At 45.9% G+C, this 11,227-nt stretch overlaps 1 protein-coding gene across 2 annotated transcripts; it reads right to left on the reverse strand.

The window, feature by feature from the left end:
* Positions 1-1,225: 1,225 nt before the first annotated feature.
* LOC123128394 (uncharacterized) lies at positions 1,226-10,637 on the reverse strand. Of its 2 annotated transcripts, none has more exons than XM_044548380.1 (4): positions 10,035-10,637; positions 6,152-6,520; positions 1,784-6,080; positions 1,226-1,674 (listed from the first exon to the last, which is right to left on the reverse strand). In XM_044548380.1, exons 1-3 carry the CDS (start codon positions 10,278-10,280, stop codon positions 1,824-1,826), a joined length of 4,872 nt encoding a protein of 1,623 aa, XP_044404315.1. In that variant the 5' UTR covers positions 10,281-10,637; the 3' UTR covers positions 1,226-1,674; positions 1,784-1,823. The 2 variants fall into 2 exon arrangements, with proteins under 2 accessions (XP_044404315.1, XP_044404314.1); XM_044548379.1 differs by having other exon boundaries at positions 1,776-6,080; positions 10,035-10,636.
* Positions 10,638-11,227: the final 590 nt, after the last annotated feature.

Genomic DNA, 11,227 nt, shown 5'->3' on the forward strand with positions numbered 1-11,227 from the left:
GCCCTAATAAATTTTTTTAGAGGATCCTAAGCAAGTTGGCCAAAGATTAAACCTAACGGAAACCTATAAGGAAAGAAGAGAGGAAGTAAAAAAGAGAAAACTAAAGGAAAGTAGATTAAGGTTTGAGCAGAAGGATTTGTTATTTTTCATGCAGTCCTAGCTACATTAGAGCATGGTCCCTTCATACCATATGTTCAAGTTGTTCGTAAATCCTCGTATCCAGCCAATTATGGGACGAATATGAAGGCTCGCTCACGCGTCATATGATGGTGATCGGACAATTTAAAGACAAAATGAGGGACATGACTGCATGTATGCATAAATGAGGGCTTAAAACGGATACGTCCGAACACTTACCAATGCGTCCGTGAATATTTGAGGGGCCAAATTTGCCAAGCCCGATTATAAAGAGCCCACATTCCAAGGGTTTCATTTTACCGCCTCCCCGTATGCAACGTTGGTCGCACCTACTTCTAGTGCTAGCACAGTGCACGTGCATTGCAACAGATCCAAAATAGATCAATACGTGTTCACAAACTTAAAAGAAAATCACCCTATTTTTGATATATATGTATATCACCAAAAACATGTTAGGTTTTCCTCAAAGTATATGTATGGATGAGCTAGTGATGGCCCAGAGAGACTAAAGGGTTTCCTACAAATGTAGAGCGGAGGTTTTTTTTAGAATCTAAATGTAGAGCAGAGTGGCTGTCATTTTCCAAAAATGTCATAAGTCTCACATGCTTTGTATGCAGATCGGATGGTCAGAAAGAATGGATGAAAGACACACCAACATCACCAACTGGTTCTTTTATAAGAGTAAGTAGAGAGCAGAGATATTTCAAGGGTTAAAAATTTAGAATTCACGTCATTCTCCCATCGCATTATTGTAAATTCTATAAATGCAATAATTCCATTTCTAATCTTACATAATCTTACATTCTACTACAAGATCTCAAGTGCGGGCTTCAAAATTTCACACATTGTCACCCAGAAGTAAATTTTATCTTGATTAACACAGTGATAGCTGCAAATTCATGGACACATCAAGAGGCATACCCACAACATGCACCGTGCAAACTTACCCCAAACAACGACCAGATGAGGCAAGAACAATCAACAAATTATGAAACTATACCTGGAATAACACAGCACATATGAAAATTTGCAAGGCTGAAAGCACACGGAAACCAACAGGCAAGCTTGATGCAGAAGACAACGTCAATCAAGGCAAATTATTTCTTCCTCATCTACGGTTATAACGCTTCCCAGCAGGAATACATGTCACATCTAAACCATATGTTAAACTGCTGATGTCCTCAGCAATGTGAAAACACTTTATCAGAAAAAAAAACATAAAACAACCAGACCGAAACTAATTACAGCGGTTTCAGATGCTTGAAGATGCCGAGGACAAATCACCGTTCCATCTCCAATGCCATACCCTCCTGGGTAAAATAGAAGCAAGCCTGGCAGGTACAGAAACTCTAACAAGGCAACTGCTGAAGCTGAGCAAAACTGTTCCAGGTAAGTATGGATATGACTAACATTTACAGCAATTACAGCAAAGGTTTGTTCCTCTCGCAATTCAAATCATCAAGGAGATGAATCCATGTGACTTGTATATCTCACCACGCCCAAACGGGTGCAATACAACACCCCATTCAGTCGCCCCTGCAAATAAAAGCACCATTAATTAATCAGCTTAACAAGAAAAGAAAAAGGAGCTGCGAGAGAGACTGAATTTAACTAGAAGTCAGAACTGTGGTACATACAAGCTCACCAGACTCTGAAGTCGCTGCAAGGAGAACTCCTTGAAGTTCTTATTGCCATGATAGTTGTTTGTATGATGATGCTCTTTCAGCATCCCAACTGCCCTCGGGTTCCTTCCTCTTTATTCCTACACCCGCCATTTGTAACATTCTTGCTTGCTCCTCCACAAACGCTTGTGGCGGTGTGATCAAATTTTGCCTAAGCGATAGAGGTACTCGCTCGTCTTTCCCTTCTATATCTATACTTCCAGGGCCAGAATTAAGATCAAGCCCTTGTCTTCTCCATTTCCAGTTACTGTCATGTCCATCACTGCTGCTACCTTCAGGAAGGTTTATTGCATACTGCCTTGCATGCTGGGCAGGTAAAGCGCCTGTTGACCCAGCAAATGATGGAGCAATGGTTGGAAAATATGTAACTCCTGCTGGTGCAGAACTGCCATATGGCACCGATCCAATTGGAAACCCTGCTGACTGAAGGTGAACACCGGGAGCAAAAGGAAATCCTGCATATTGATATGCAGGAGGGTGGAAGACCATGGCTGGCGATGTGGAAATAACTGGAGGCCTGCCTGAACCACTTCCAAATTGGCCGCCGTCTGCAGTAGGTGCAATGATCCTCTGGGTTCCAGGTGCTGTTTCAATTGGGTAAGACTGTTCTCTAGGAGGAAAAAACGACTGCATAGCTACGGGACCACCTGGGTTGGCAGAAGCATACCATGGTGACATGTTACTAATTTCAGTATTGTTCATTCTAAGGCCAGCAACTTGAGGTAGGAATGGTATGCTGCTAGCACCTTTAGATGACAGGGTCCTTTGTGCAGATTCTGTACTGGCTTCATCAAGGCTTGGTCCGTTATTGAGATCAAAGAAGTTCCTCGAGCTACTTGTATCAGTATTAGGTAAACCTTCTGGTAACGGTCTTGATGGCAACAATGTGACTTCAACTCTGTGTGAAGCATTTGAGATAAATTGGTTATTCTCTGCAACTTCGCCGGCCATATTCAAGTCAAGTTCAAAGCCAGCACTTCGTACAGGGCCACTGCGACTTCTAGGGTTGTCAGATTCAGAACCAATTGTCCGGGCAGAACTCTGTGAGATATCTTCCTCTAGAACTTGGTCATCTGCTACATTTAGATCAATGTCAAATGCTTGGCGAGATTGCCTCCCGGCAGCATCAGACACTGCACTACCAGGTGTAGTTAGAAACATCCCTAAAGTCTTCCGTGGCTCCGCAGGACGAAATGCACTTGTAGCTGCTGCACCTTTCCACCCAGCCTCAGGCTTCACTCTTAGTAGGTTCTCGGGAGGGACAAAAGGTCCTTTAGCTGGAGCAGCAACTGTTATTTGGGCCGGCAGACCACTTAAAATAGGTGAGACGAATGGAGAAAGACCAGGTAAATGAATTGCAGAAGAACATACAACAGTAGAGGTAGCTGGCTCAGAGTGATTCCCCTCGTCCCCAAGTTCATTCAAATCAAAGTCAAGCTTAGCTGTACCATTTGAGTTGGTGTTAGCCATAGAAGAACCCTCATCTGATGAGACAATGTCCTCTTTCCCACCCACTTCATCACTCGGTTTCTTTGAACTGTGCCTTGCAGTATGCTCGGTATCCTGAGACATGATAGTCCGATGTTTTGCTTGACTACTTGATTCACTGGAACAGTCTTTTGATTCTTTAATCACAGATATCCCATTCGCTGCACCAAGTGGCACTACTGATACATCTGGTTTGGTAACATCAGCTGAAGTGGACGCAGGTTGTTCTTTTTTCTCATGCTCTTTCAGCACTTTATTGCAAACCACTAGACCATCAGCATTTTTTATATCCACAGCCAAAGATGAGAATGAAGTCTTTGAATCCAATTTGCCAGTGCCACTGTTATCAGTAGATCTGATGGTTTCGAGGCGATCTGGTAGACCATGAAGATGTGTCTGATCTGATGATTTCAATAAACCTTGACCTTGTTTATCAGCACCACATAAAGACGATTCCTCAGAGGGGAGTAATGTTCTATTTGGAGCAACCACACTACATTGACTGCCTGATGCCGTGTCGGCATCAGCAATGCTGATATTGAACTTTGCATCAATCTTAATATCAGTTGGCTGTCTGGCATTTGGCTTCTGATCACCACCACCAAGTAAATCAACTGAAGATTCAACAGCTTTAGAATCTATTCCAGGTAGAGGCGGGTTAGTAGATGATGTTCCCTTCTTGTCATGGGATGATAAATAAGTTCCAGAATTCCTCAAGCGTCGTTCCTCATCATTTTTGTCTTCCTTCTCAGAGATGACTTTCTCAACATCATCTGATGGATCCAGGTGCTGTGATGGGCCTGCATCACACTCTACTTTTAGCTTCTGAATATTCTGGCCTCCATAGCCATGTTTATTTGCAGACGAATTCGTCGGTGAAGCAGATGACATCAATTCAGATTTAGATACTTCTCCAGCAACACTAGCAAGAAGATTCATTGCTGTATCATCTCCAGCTTGCATGGAATGACTACCTTCGGCGTATTTGATTTCAATCAAAGCATTCAAAGGGCTGAACGAGTTCCGCACTCTGGTTTCACCTAAGCAGACGTCTTTTTCATCCATATTTGCCGAGCATGCAACTCGTGATGCACATGTATCCTTAGCAGATTCTTCAGCAGTCCTGCTACAGTCACCATCCAGCATACCACAAGGTGATTTATCACCTTCCTCGGAACCTGCAATTCTTTTAGTATCATTGCTTCGCTCAGGCTGAGCATTAGCATCAGAACCTAAATGAGCCTGAGAATTTTCAACCTTCATTTTCACCCTACGATCATTCTGTTCATGCTTATCTGCGTGAACAGGAGATGAAGCTCTACTCCCTGAAACTGATGGCTCCTCACAAGAGCCCCCACTTGTGCTCCTAGCAGGGCTACAACTTGGTTTTGGAAACCGAACAATCAATCTCTGATTGTTGATGTGAGGTGTGTCCGCTCCTTTCTCACATGCCAAGCCAGACTGTGATGATCTTTCTTGCAATAAAGTACGATCACCTTGGCTGGACCTTCCCAAAGCAGCTTCCTTCTGGAATCCAGAACCAAGAAGCCCATTGTTTGCCCTTCGATGGCCACGTGCAGAAATTTTACTGGCACTCGCTGAAACAGCAGTTGAGCTCCGTGCATCCTCCTTCAAAGAACCAACTGTTTTTCCAGGATCACTAGAGCATGACTGGCTGTTATTCAATGAGTGGCTTGAACTGCAACTTTTCTCCTCTTTCACTGTAGGAAAATCAGGGCCACAAGTCCCAGCAGCTGATTTGCATGGTGAGTCCTTTAAGTTGGCTGCAGCATTTGCTGGTTGCATGTGTTGTAATTTTGAAGAGCCAGATGTGAAAGGATTTGACTTTGCAACAGCATCAGCAGCACCAGATGTAGCACTCAAAGCCTTTGGTGAAGAAAGATGAAACCCTGCACTTTTCGGACTGGGCTCACTTGAGTCACTTCGTCCTATTCCAGCACTAGAAATTTCCGGGAACCCCACTTTTCCTGACCAGGAAACAGCTTGACCTGACACTACAGGTTTTGCATCAGACGACTTCATTTCAGCATCAACACGCTTCTTCCAGCTATCAACAAGATACCTAGCCTTCCTCTGTATCTCCGGATTTTTATAGCTGCGCAGATGATTGACAGATTTCCCAATACTGCAGCTTTGTAAGGCAATCAGACTGATAGGCAATTTCGCTAGTGCACGAAGCAGGGCCAGGATAAGTTCTTCAGTAGGCTTATCAGTTTCTTTAGGACTACCCCCTTCACCAGACTTCCCTTTGTGAGTTTCTTGAAGCCAATCATTCAAGACCGGAAGGCCCCTTAGTTGCATAAATCTGCTAAGGCAATCAGGACTTTCTGTGGCTGCAATAATATCAGCAAGCCTTACTCGGCCGGCAAGGTCCATTTTCCGCTCAATTTGATCAAGTTGCATGAATTGAACTAGCTTGTCGACAGCTTCAGCATGAGGAAGTCCATCCTTTTCTGTCATCTCTGCAATTTCAGACTTCATATTGTCCCCCTTAACATTTCCAGGTTCACCGTCATCAACCTTAGGAGGACAATCACTATCTCGCTTAGCTGGTTCAATTCCTTGCTCACCTCTGTCCCTCTTCTTCCCTTTAGATGGGCCACAATTTTGAGCACCGTCTGAACAAGCCTTCAATTGCTGGGAAGCTGACAGAACATTTGGCCGTTTTGGTGAGTGCCCACCTGACCGCACTGCACCATGCATTTCTAGCCTCGTTCTGTCTAGGAGCCGATTTACTTCTTCCTGCCGTTCCTGGACAAAAGTTGCACACATTAACCGACAATATAATAGACAGAATAAACGAAGGTAACTGTAGAACTTACATTAATATAATCTCTGTCGGTAAGCCACCATAAACACTTGTTGTCAATATCATACACACGCCGACATACAAATGAAGAAATCCCAGATGACAGCTCAGCACCTTTATGTAAAAAGGCAACTTTACAAGGATGGAGCAGTGAAACAGCAGATGTCTCGTCTTGGTGGAAAGAGTAGAAGACCTCGTTTGGGGCAGCGTTCAGTTGTATCCCCTTGTTGAGCCTGACGTCAGCAGGTCTATATAGCCAACTTACACGTAACTTGGGATTGCTTTCTTCCTGCTTCTCAATCCAACGTATCAATCCAACGAAAGGAGGAACATCAATAGCACGAAAAAGAGCACAGTCGCCAACTCGAATCTCCCGTCCGTCCTGAAATAATTAAACTATTATTATTCTCCTGAGGAAACAAAATATTCTTCATGTACCAACAGAACTGCAAGCACATGACCATACTCTAATACTTCAAAATCATTGAGTGAAGAAGCATAATCGAGCTTCATTGTTAAGAAAGAGAGATCCCTATTTGGCCCCCAAAAAATATTGTTTTCCCAATTTGATATAGGCGTAAATTTTGTTCCTTATATGACATTTCCGTCCATTTACCACATTAATGGCGTTAAGTGGGCCATGAAAAGACACTTTTGACCCTCATGATAAAAATGACAAAAAACTGTTTGGACTAATATAAAATAGGAAAAAAAAGATGCATGAGAGATGTTAACACAGGTCCTGATTGTCGCTGCTAGCCCCATTGTCTGGCGACGTTGTTGGCCGTTTTTGCCCCTCGTGTTGAAAAAACGACAAGAAACTGTTTGGACCAATATAAAATAGAAACCAAAAAGAAAAAATGCAGGAGAGATATTAGCATAGGTCCCGACTGCCGCTGCTCGCCCATCTGGCGACCTTGTTGGCCGTTCTTGCCCCTCGTGTTGAAAAAACGACAAAAAACTGTTTGGCTCAATTAAAATAGGAACCAAAAAGTAAAAAAAAATGTAGGAGAGATGTTAACATAGGTCCCGACTGCCGCTGCTCGCCCCGCTGTCTGGAGACCTTGTTGGCCGATGTTGTTGGCCAAAGTACATGCAGGTGTACGAAGATATGCGCAAGTACACGAAGCAACGAATGAGTCATCAGAAGAAAGCAGGTGGATGTATTTTCTAGGAGGCTAGCTTACGTATGTATCAAACTATTTACCGCCAACTAGATTGATTGATCTAGACTAGGACTGCACTAATTACCACCAGCCAGACTGATCGATCTGGACTAGCACTACACCGCGAAACACATAAGCGCACACACGCAAACATAGGACGGGACACTGATTTGATGGCTAGCCAACAGTGAAGCAACCTACGGCTTCTCAATGGCCAGGGTGGGAGGAGTTTCTCAGCTACCACATGCACTCCTAGCCAGCCCGGACAACCAGCCCGAGGACCCAAGGGCTCCTCCAGAGCCTTCAACATCATCCTACACCTCCTGACGACCTTTCCCTCGCCGCAAAACATTGCCCGTTGAGGCCGCCTAGTTGTTTTGACGATGATAACCGAAGGAATCAAGCCTGGGTGGCCTGAGACTCGATGCCCACAGCACACGCCATCTCTGTCATCGTCTGTCGCTTACGTGGCCAACCTACAAACCTTGTCATCTAGCTTCGCATAGACCTGGGAAGCCCTCTACCGCCATCACTACATTCATCTTCTCCGCTTCCGGTGGAGCGCCGCCACACCACGATCTCCTTGCCTGGTGCTCCTCCGAAGCTGCCGGCGCCGCCCCCTCTAAGCCTCACATCCTCGAGCCTTCACCCCTACAAGACACATCTCCGCCGGCTGCTTTTGCACTGCTTAGCCTCTCCCTCTATAGTTGATTCCCATCGCAGCTGTCGTCTATCGCCACTACCTTGTTCTCGGGCTGCCAAGCTCCCCGACCTCGCACGACCCCTCCTCTGTTGTTGCCGCTGCCGCACGCTCCCAAGTCATCGCCAACGTGCCCGCGCGTTCACCGGAGTTCAAACTACGTTGTGTAGGGCTAGCAAGTGGGTAGCCCGCTATTTGCCTAATAACTAATGAGTTCAGGATAATCGGAGAACTGCACATTTACTTGAGCTATCTACATGAGGGGCAAAAATGTCTTTTCACTTACTCACTTAACACTGCTAGTGGGCAAAATGGACAAAAATGTCATATAGAGAACCTAGTGTCACATTAGGTAGGAAATGATTTTTTGGGCCAAATCAGGAAGAACATTTTAGGAAAGGGCCAAATAAGAATATCTCAGAAAAAAACTGCAATTTGGCATATCCAAGCTGCTAAACCACAAAATCTCTACCTAATCAAGTTATCTTCTTGGTGTAAATCTGTAGAACAGCCAAAATATCCTTTAGCGAGATCAGAAAGCATAGACCATGTTCAAGATCTAATCACACCATTACGACCTCCGTTATATTTTCTGGATGTTATTTCACAATAGACCACAGCAACACCATGATTTAGATTATTTCCTCAGAAGTGAGGTGTAATAACATTTATTGTAATTCAGACGAAGCTAATGAACATTAAGTGATGGACCCAACAAACAGTTTGAAGACGGCCACCAAGTAAAATGTCCTATCTGTACAGCTTGGGCAAGTGAGTTCTTTTTTGCCAGACTTGTCGATCTGCAACAATAACCAGCATATACAAACCTAGAAAAACTTTCTTCTCAAAAGGAAAATTATAAACTTATAATGCATCACGGAGCACAACAGCCAGGGTAAACAGCAGAAGGAGATTTCAATATACCCACGTTTTAGGTCTGGTCTCCTTTTTTTTCTTTTTTTTTCCTACTTTAGAATATATATAAGCTCAATAATCAGCAACTATTTAGGAATTTCCTAGTATGTAATGCATCAGCAAAACAAACAATAATTAAAGATGTGCAAACAGCAGGTAAATCACATCTTTGTGGCAATCCAGCATAAGCAAGGCATGGCTTACCATGAAACCCGTATATCCACACCAATAACCAACGTAATGTTTCTAAAATGCCTTAAACAGCATTTTATCACTTCCTATACCAACAGCAAATTATATGCTCAAAGTAAGTTTTAACATGCACGCCAAGGCAGCTATTAGCATGTTAGCACCTCGTGCTAGCACACTGTTCAAATAACCAGCTTTCCAATCAGCTTGAGCTTTTGGGTGAGCTGGCCAGTGCGTGCAATTTAATACAGCATCAGAGAGAAAAAGGTCTTAAGATCAAGACCTGCAGGCCACATAGGTCCCAAGTTAAGGTATAAAAGAACCTAGACCTGATGGGAGTGTCGAAATATATTGACCAGCTTTCCCCCTCAGCTCAAACTTTTGGGTTGGAATGTTCAGTGCATGCCATTCAAATAGATGCAACTCAAGTTTAGACAGCACATGATTTCCTTACATGTTGGAGACCACTATCTCTAATTCCCTATGGTCCAAGAGGAAGCAGTCTAGTTACAGTATACAGATGATAATTTTCAAGCAGATGCAGAACAACAAATACGATATTGCTGAATTATATTGACCACCCTCCCCCCTCAGCTTGAACCTTAGGGTGAAATGGTAGGTGAATTCAGTTCACTAAGTATCCGAGACAAGAAGTCTCGTGGATGCACTATGGATAAAATAGTTATGGCCTACAATCTGAGAGGGAGTGTTGAAATATATTGATCGACTTCGCCTTGAGCTTTTGGGTGAACCTGTCAGGTGCATCCAATTCAACAGATACCACTCGAGTTTTATCAACACATGGTTTCCTTAACGAGCAAAGCAATCTCCAGTTACAGTATATAGAGTGAAAAAAATCAAGCAGAAGCAGAACAACAATTACGATACTGGCAAATTCCAAAACGTATTCCCATCAGATGAGGCACCTTTACGAAGAAGTCAGGTGACACCGGCGGGGGAGAACGGACGACCTGCTGCTGCTGCTGCTGCTTCCGCGGCGTGGCTGGGGGAGTCGCCGGCACCGGTGGGTGGGAGGCTGTCGGCGGTGGAAGGGCACACGAGCCGGAAGGAGGAGTAGGAGGAGAAGGTCCGTGCGCCGGTGCTGGAGCTGCTGCCTCTACGCGAGCTGCCGGCCACATGTGCCGGACGAGAAGCCGCTCACCGCCGCGCATGGCCCCGCATCGACCCCTCCTCGCCGGCCGCCGGCGCCGCGCCGCACCATCACCGGATCGACTCCGCCGGCGGTAAACCCTAGCTGGCTCCGAAACCCTAGATCCGCGGGGGCTCCGTCCGGGCCGCCCGCCCGAGCCCGCGCCGAACCCGCGCCTGTGGAGGGGAGACGCACGCCGGAGACGGCAGGCCTCGGCGCGGTCGAATTCGAGCCGGGATCGGGGCCGATTGCGCGCAGGGCCGGCGCGAGAATTGGGGGTTTGGGCGGTGGGGTCGGAGGGCGAGGGGTTCGGGCGCGATCCGAGGCGGGGTGGTGGGGGTGGGGGGAGGAAAAAAACGGCGATTTGGGGCGGAGTGAGGGGGGAGGGATCGCGGCAGAGACGGCGCGCGAGGTCGAGGGGGGAGATGGGATGGGGGGATTGGGATGCGGGCTTGCGCTGCTGGGTGGAGGAGGAGGGGAGGGGACGGGGGAGCAGGGGCATTTCTGACAGTTTATTTACGTTCGGCGCATGCGTTGCTCGGTGCGGCTGGCTCACGCACGCTCTCTGACCTGCCTGCCGCGGTCGCTGCGAGTGGGCCACTGTTTTGACTTGCTAGCGGGGGAAGCGGTGCCGACGTGTTGCAGTGCCCGTGATGCAGTTGCGGCAAGTCCCGGTTGGCCGGCTGCCGGACAGTCGGCGGTTCACCGGTCGGCCTATTTTTTTTTCTTTTGCCGGAATAAATGTGTTCCGCAACTTTTGCGGGCGAATTCAGTTCAGGGTTGCGGAGCGGAAGCGGTGTTGTAATTAATCACACACAGATACAGAAAGTAAATTGACTCATATATATGTGGAGGGGACTCTTTCTTATTAAATCATCAACTATATGTGCAACGGGAGAAATGTGCGGGTGATAATATTAGTGTCGGACTTTTTCTTGTTTTTGCTTCCCTAAACCTAGGCAACTAGGG

This window comes from Triticum aestivum, chromosome 6A (genome assembly GCF_018294505.1).
Source record: "Triticum aestivum cultivar Chinese Spring chromosome 6A, IWGSC CS RefSeq v2.1, whole genome shotgun sequence".
NCBI lineage: Eukaryota > Viridiplantae > Streptophyta > Magnoliopsida > Poales > Poaceae > Triticum > Triticum aestivum.

Excerpts from the sequence above, each read along its gene's own strand:
- LOC123128394 (XM_044548380.1), bottom strand. The coding sequence starts at position 10,280 with ATGCGCGGCGGTGAGCGGCTTCTCGTCCGGCACATGTGGCCGGCAGCT. Across the intron at positions 6,521-10,034 it reads CACCTGACTTCTTCGTAAAG|GACGGACGGGAGATTCGAGT; the intron begins GTGCCTCATCTG and ends TAATTATTTCAG. Across the intron at positions 6,081-6,151 it reads CCGACAGAGATTATATTAAT|GAACGGCAGGAAGAAGTAAA; the intron begins GTAAGTTCTACA and ends ACTTTTGTCCAG.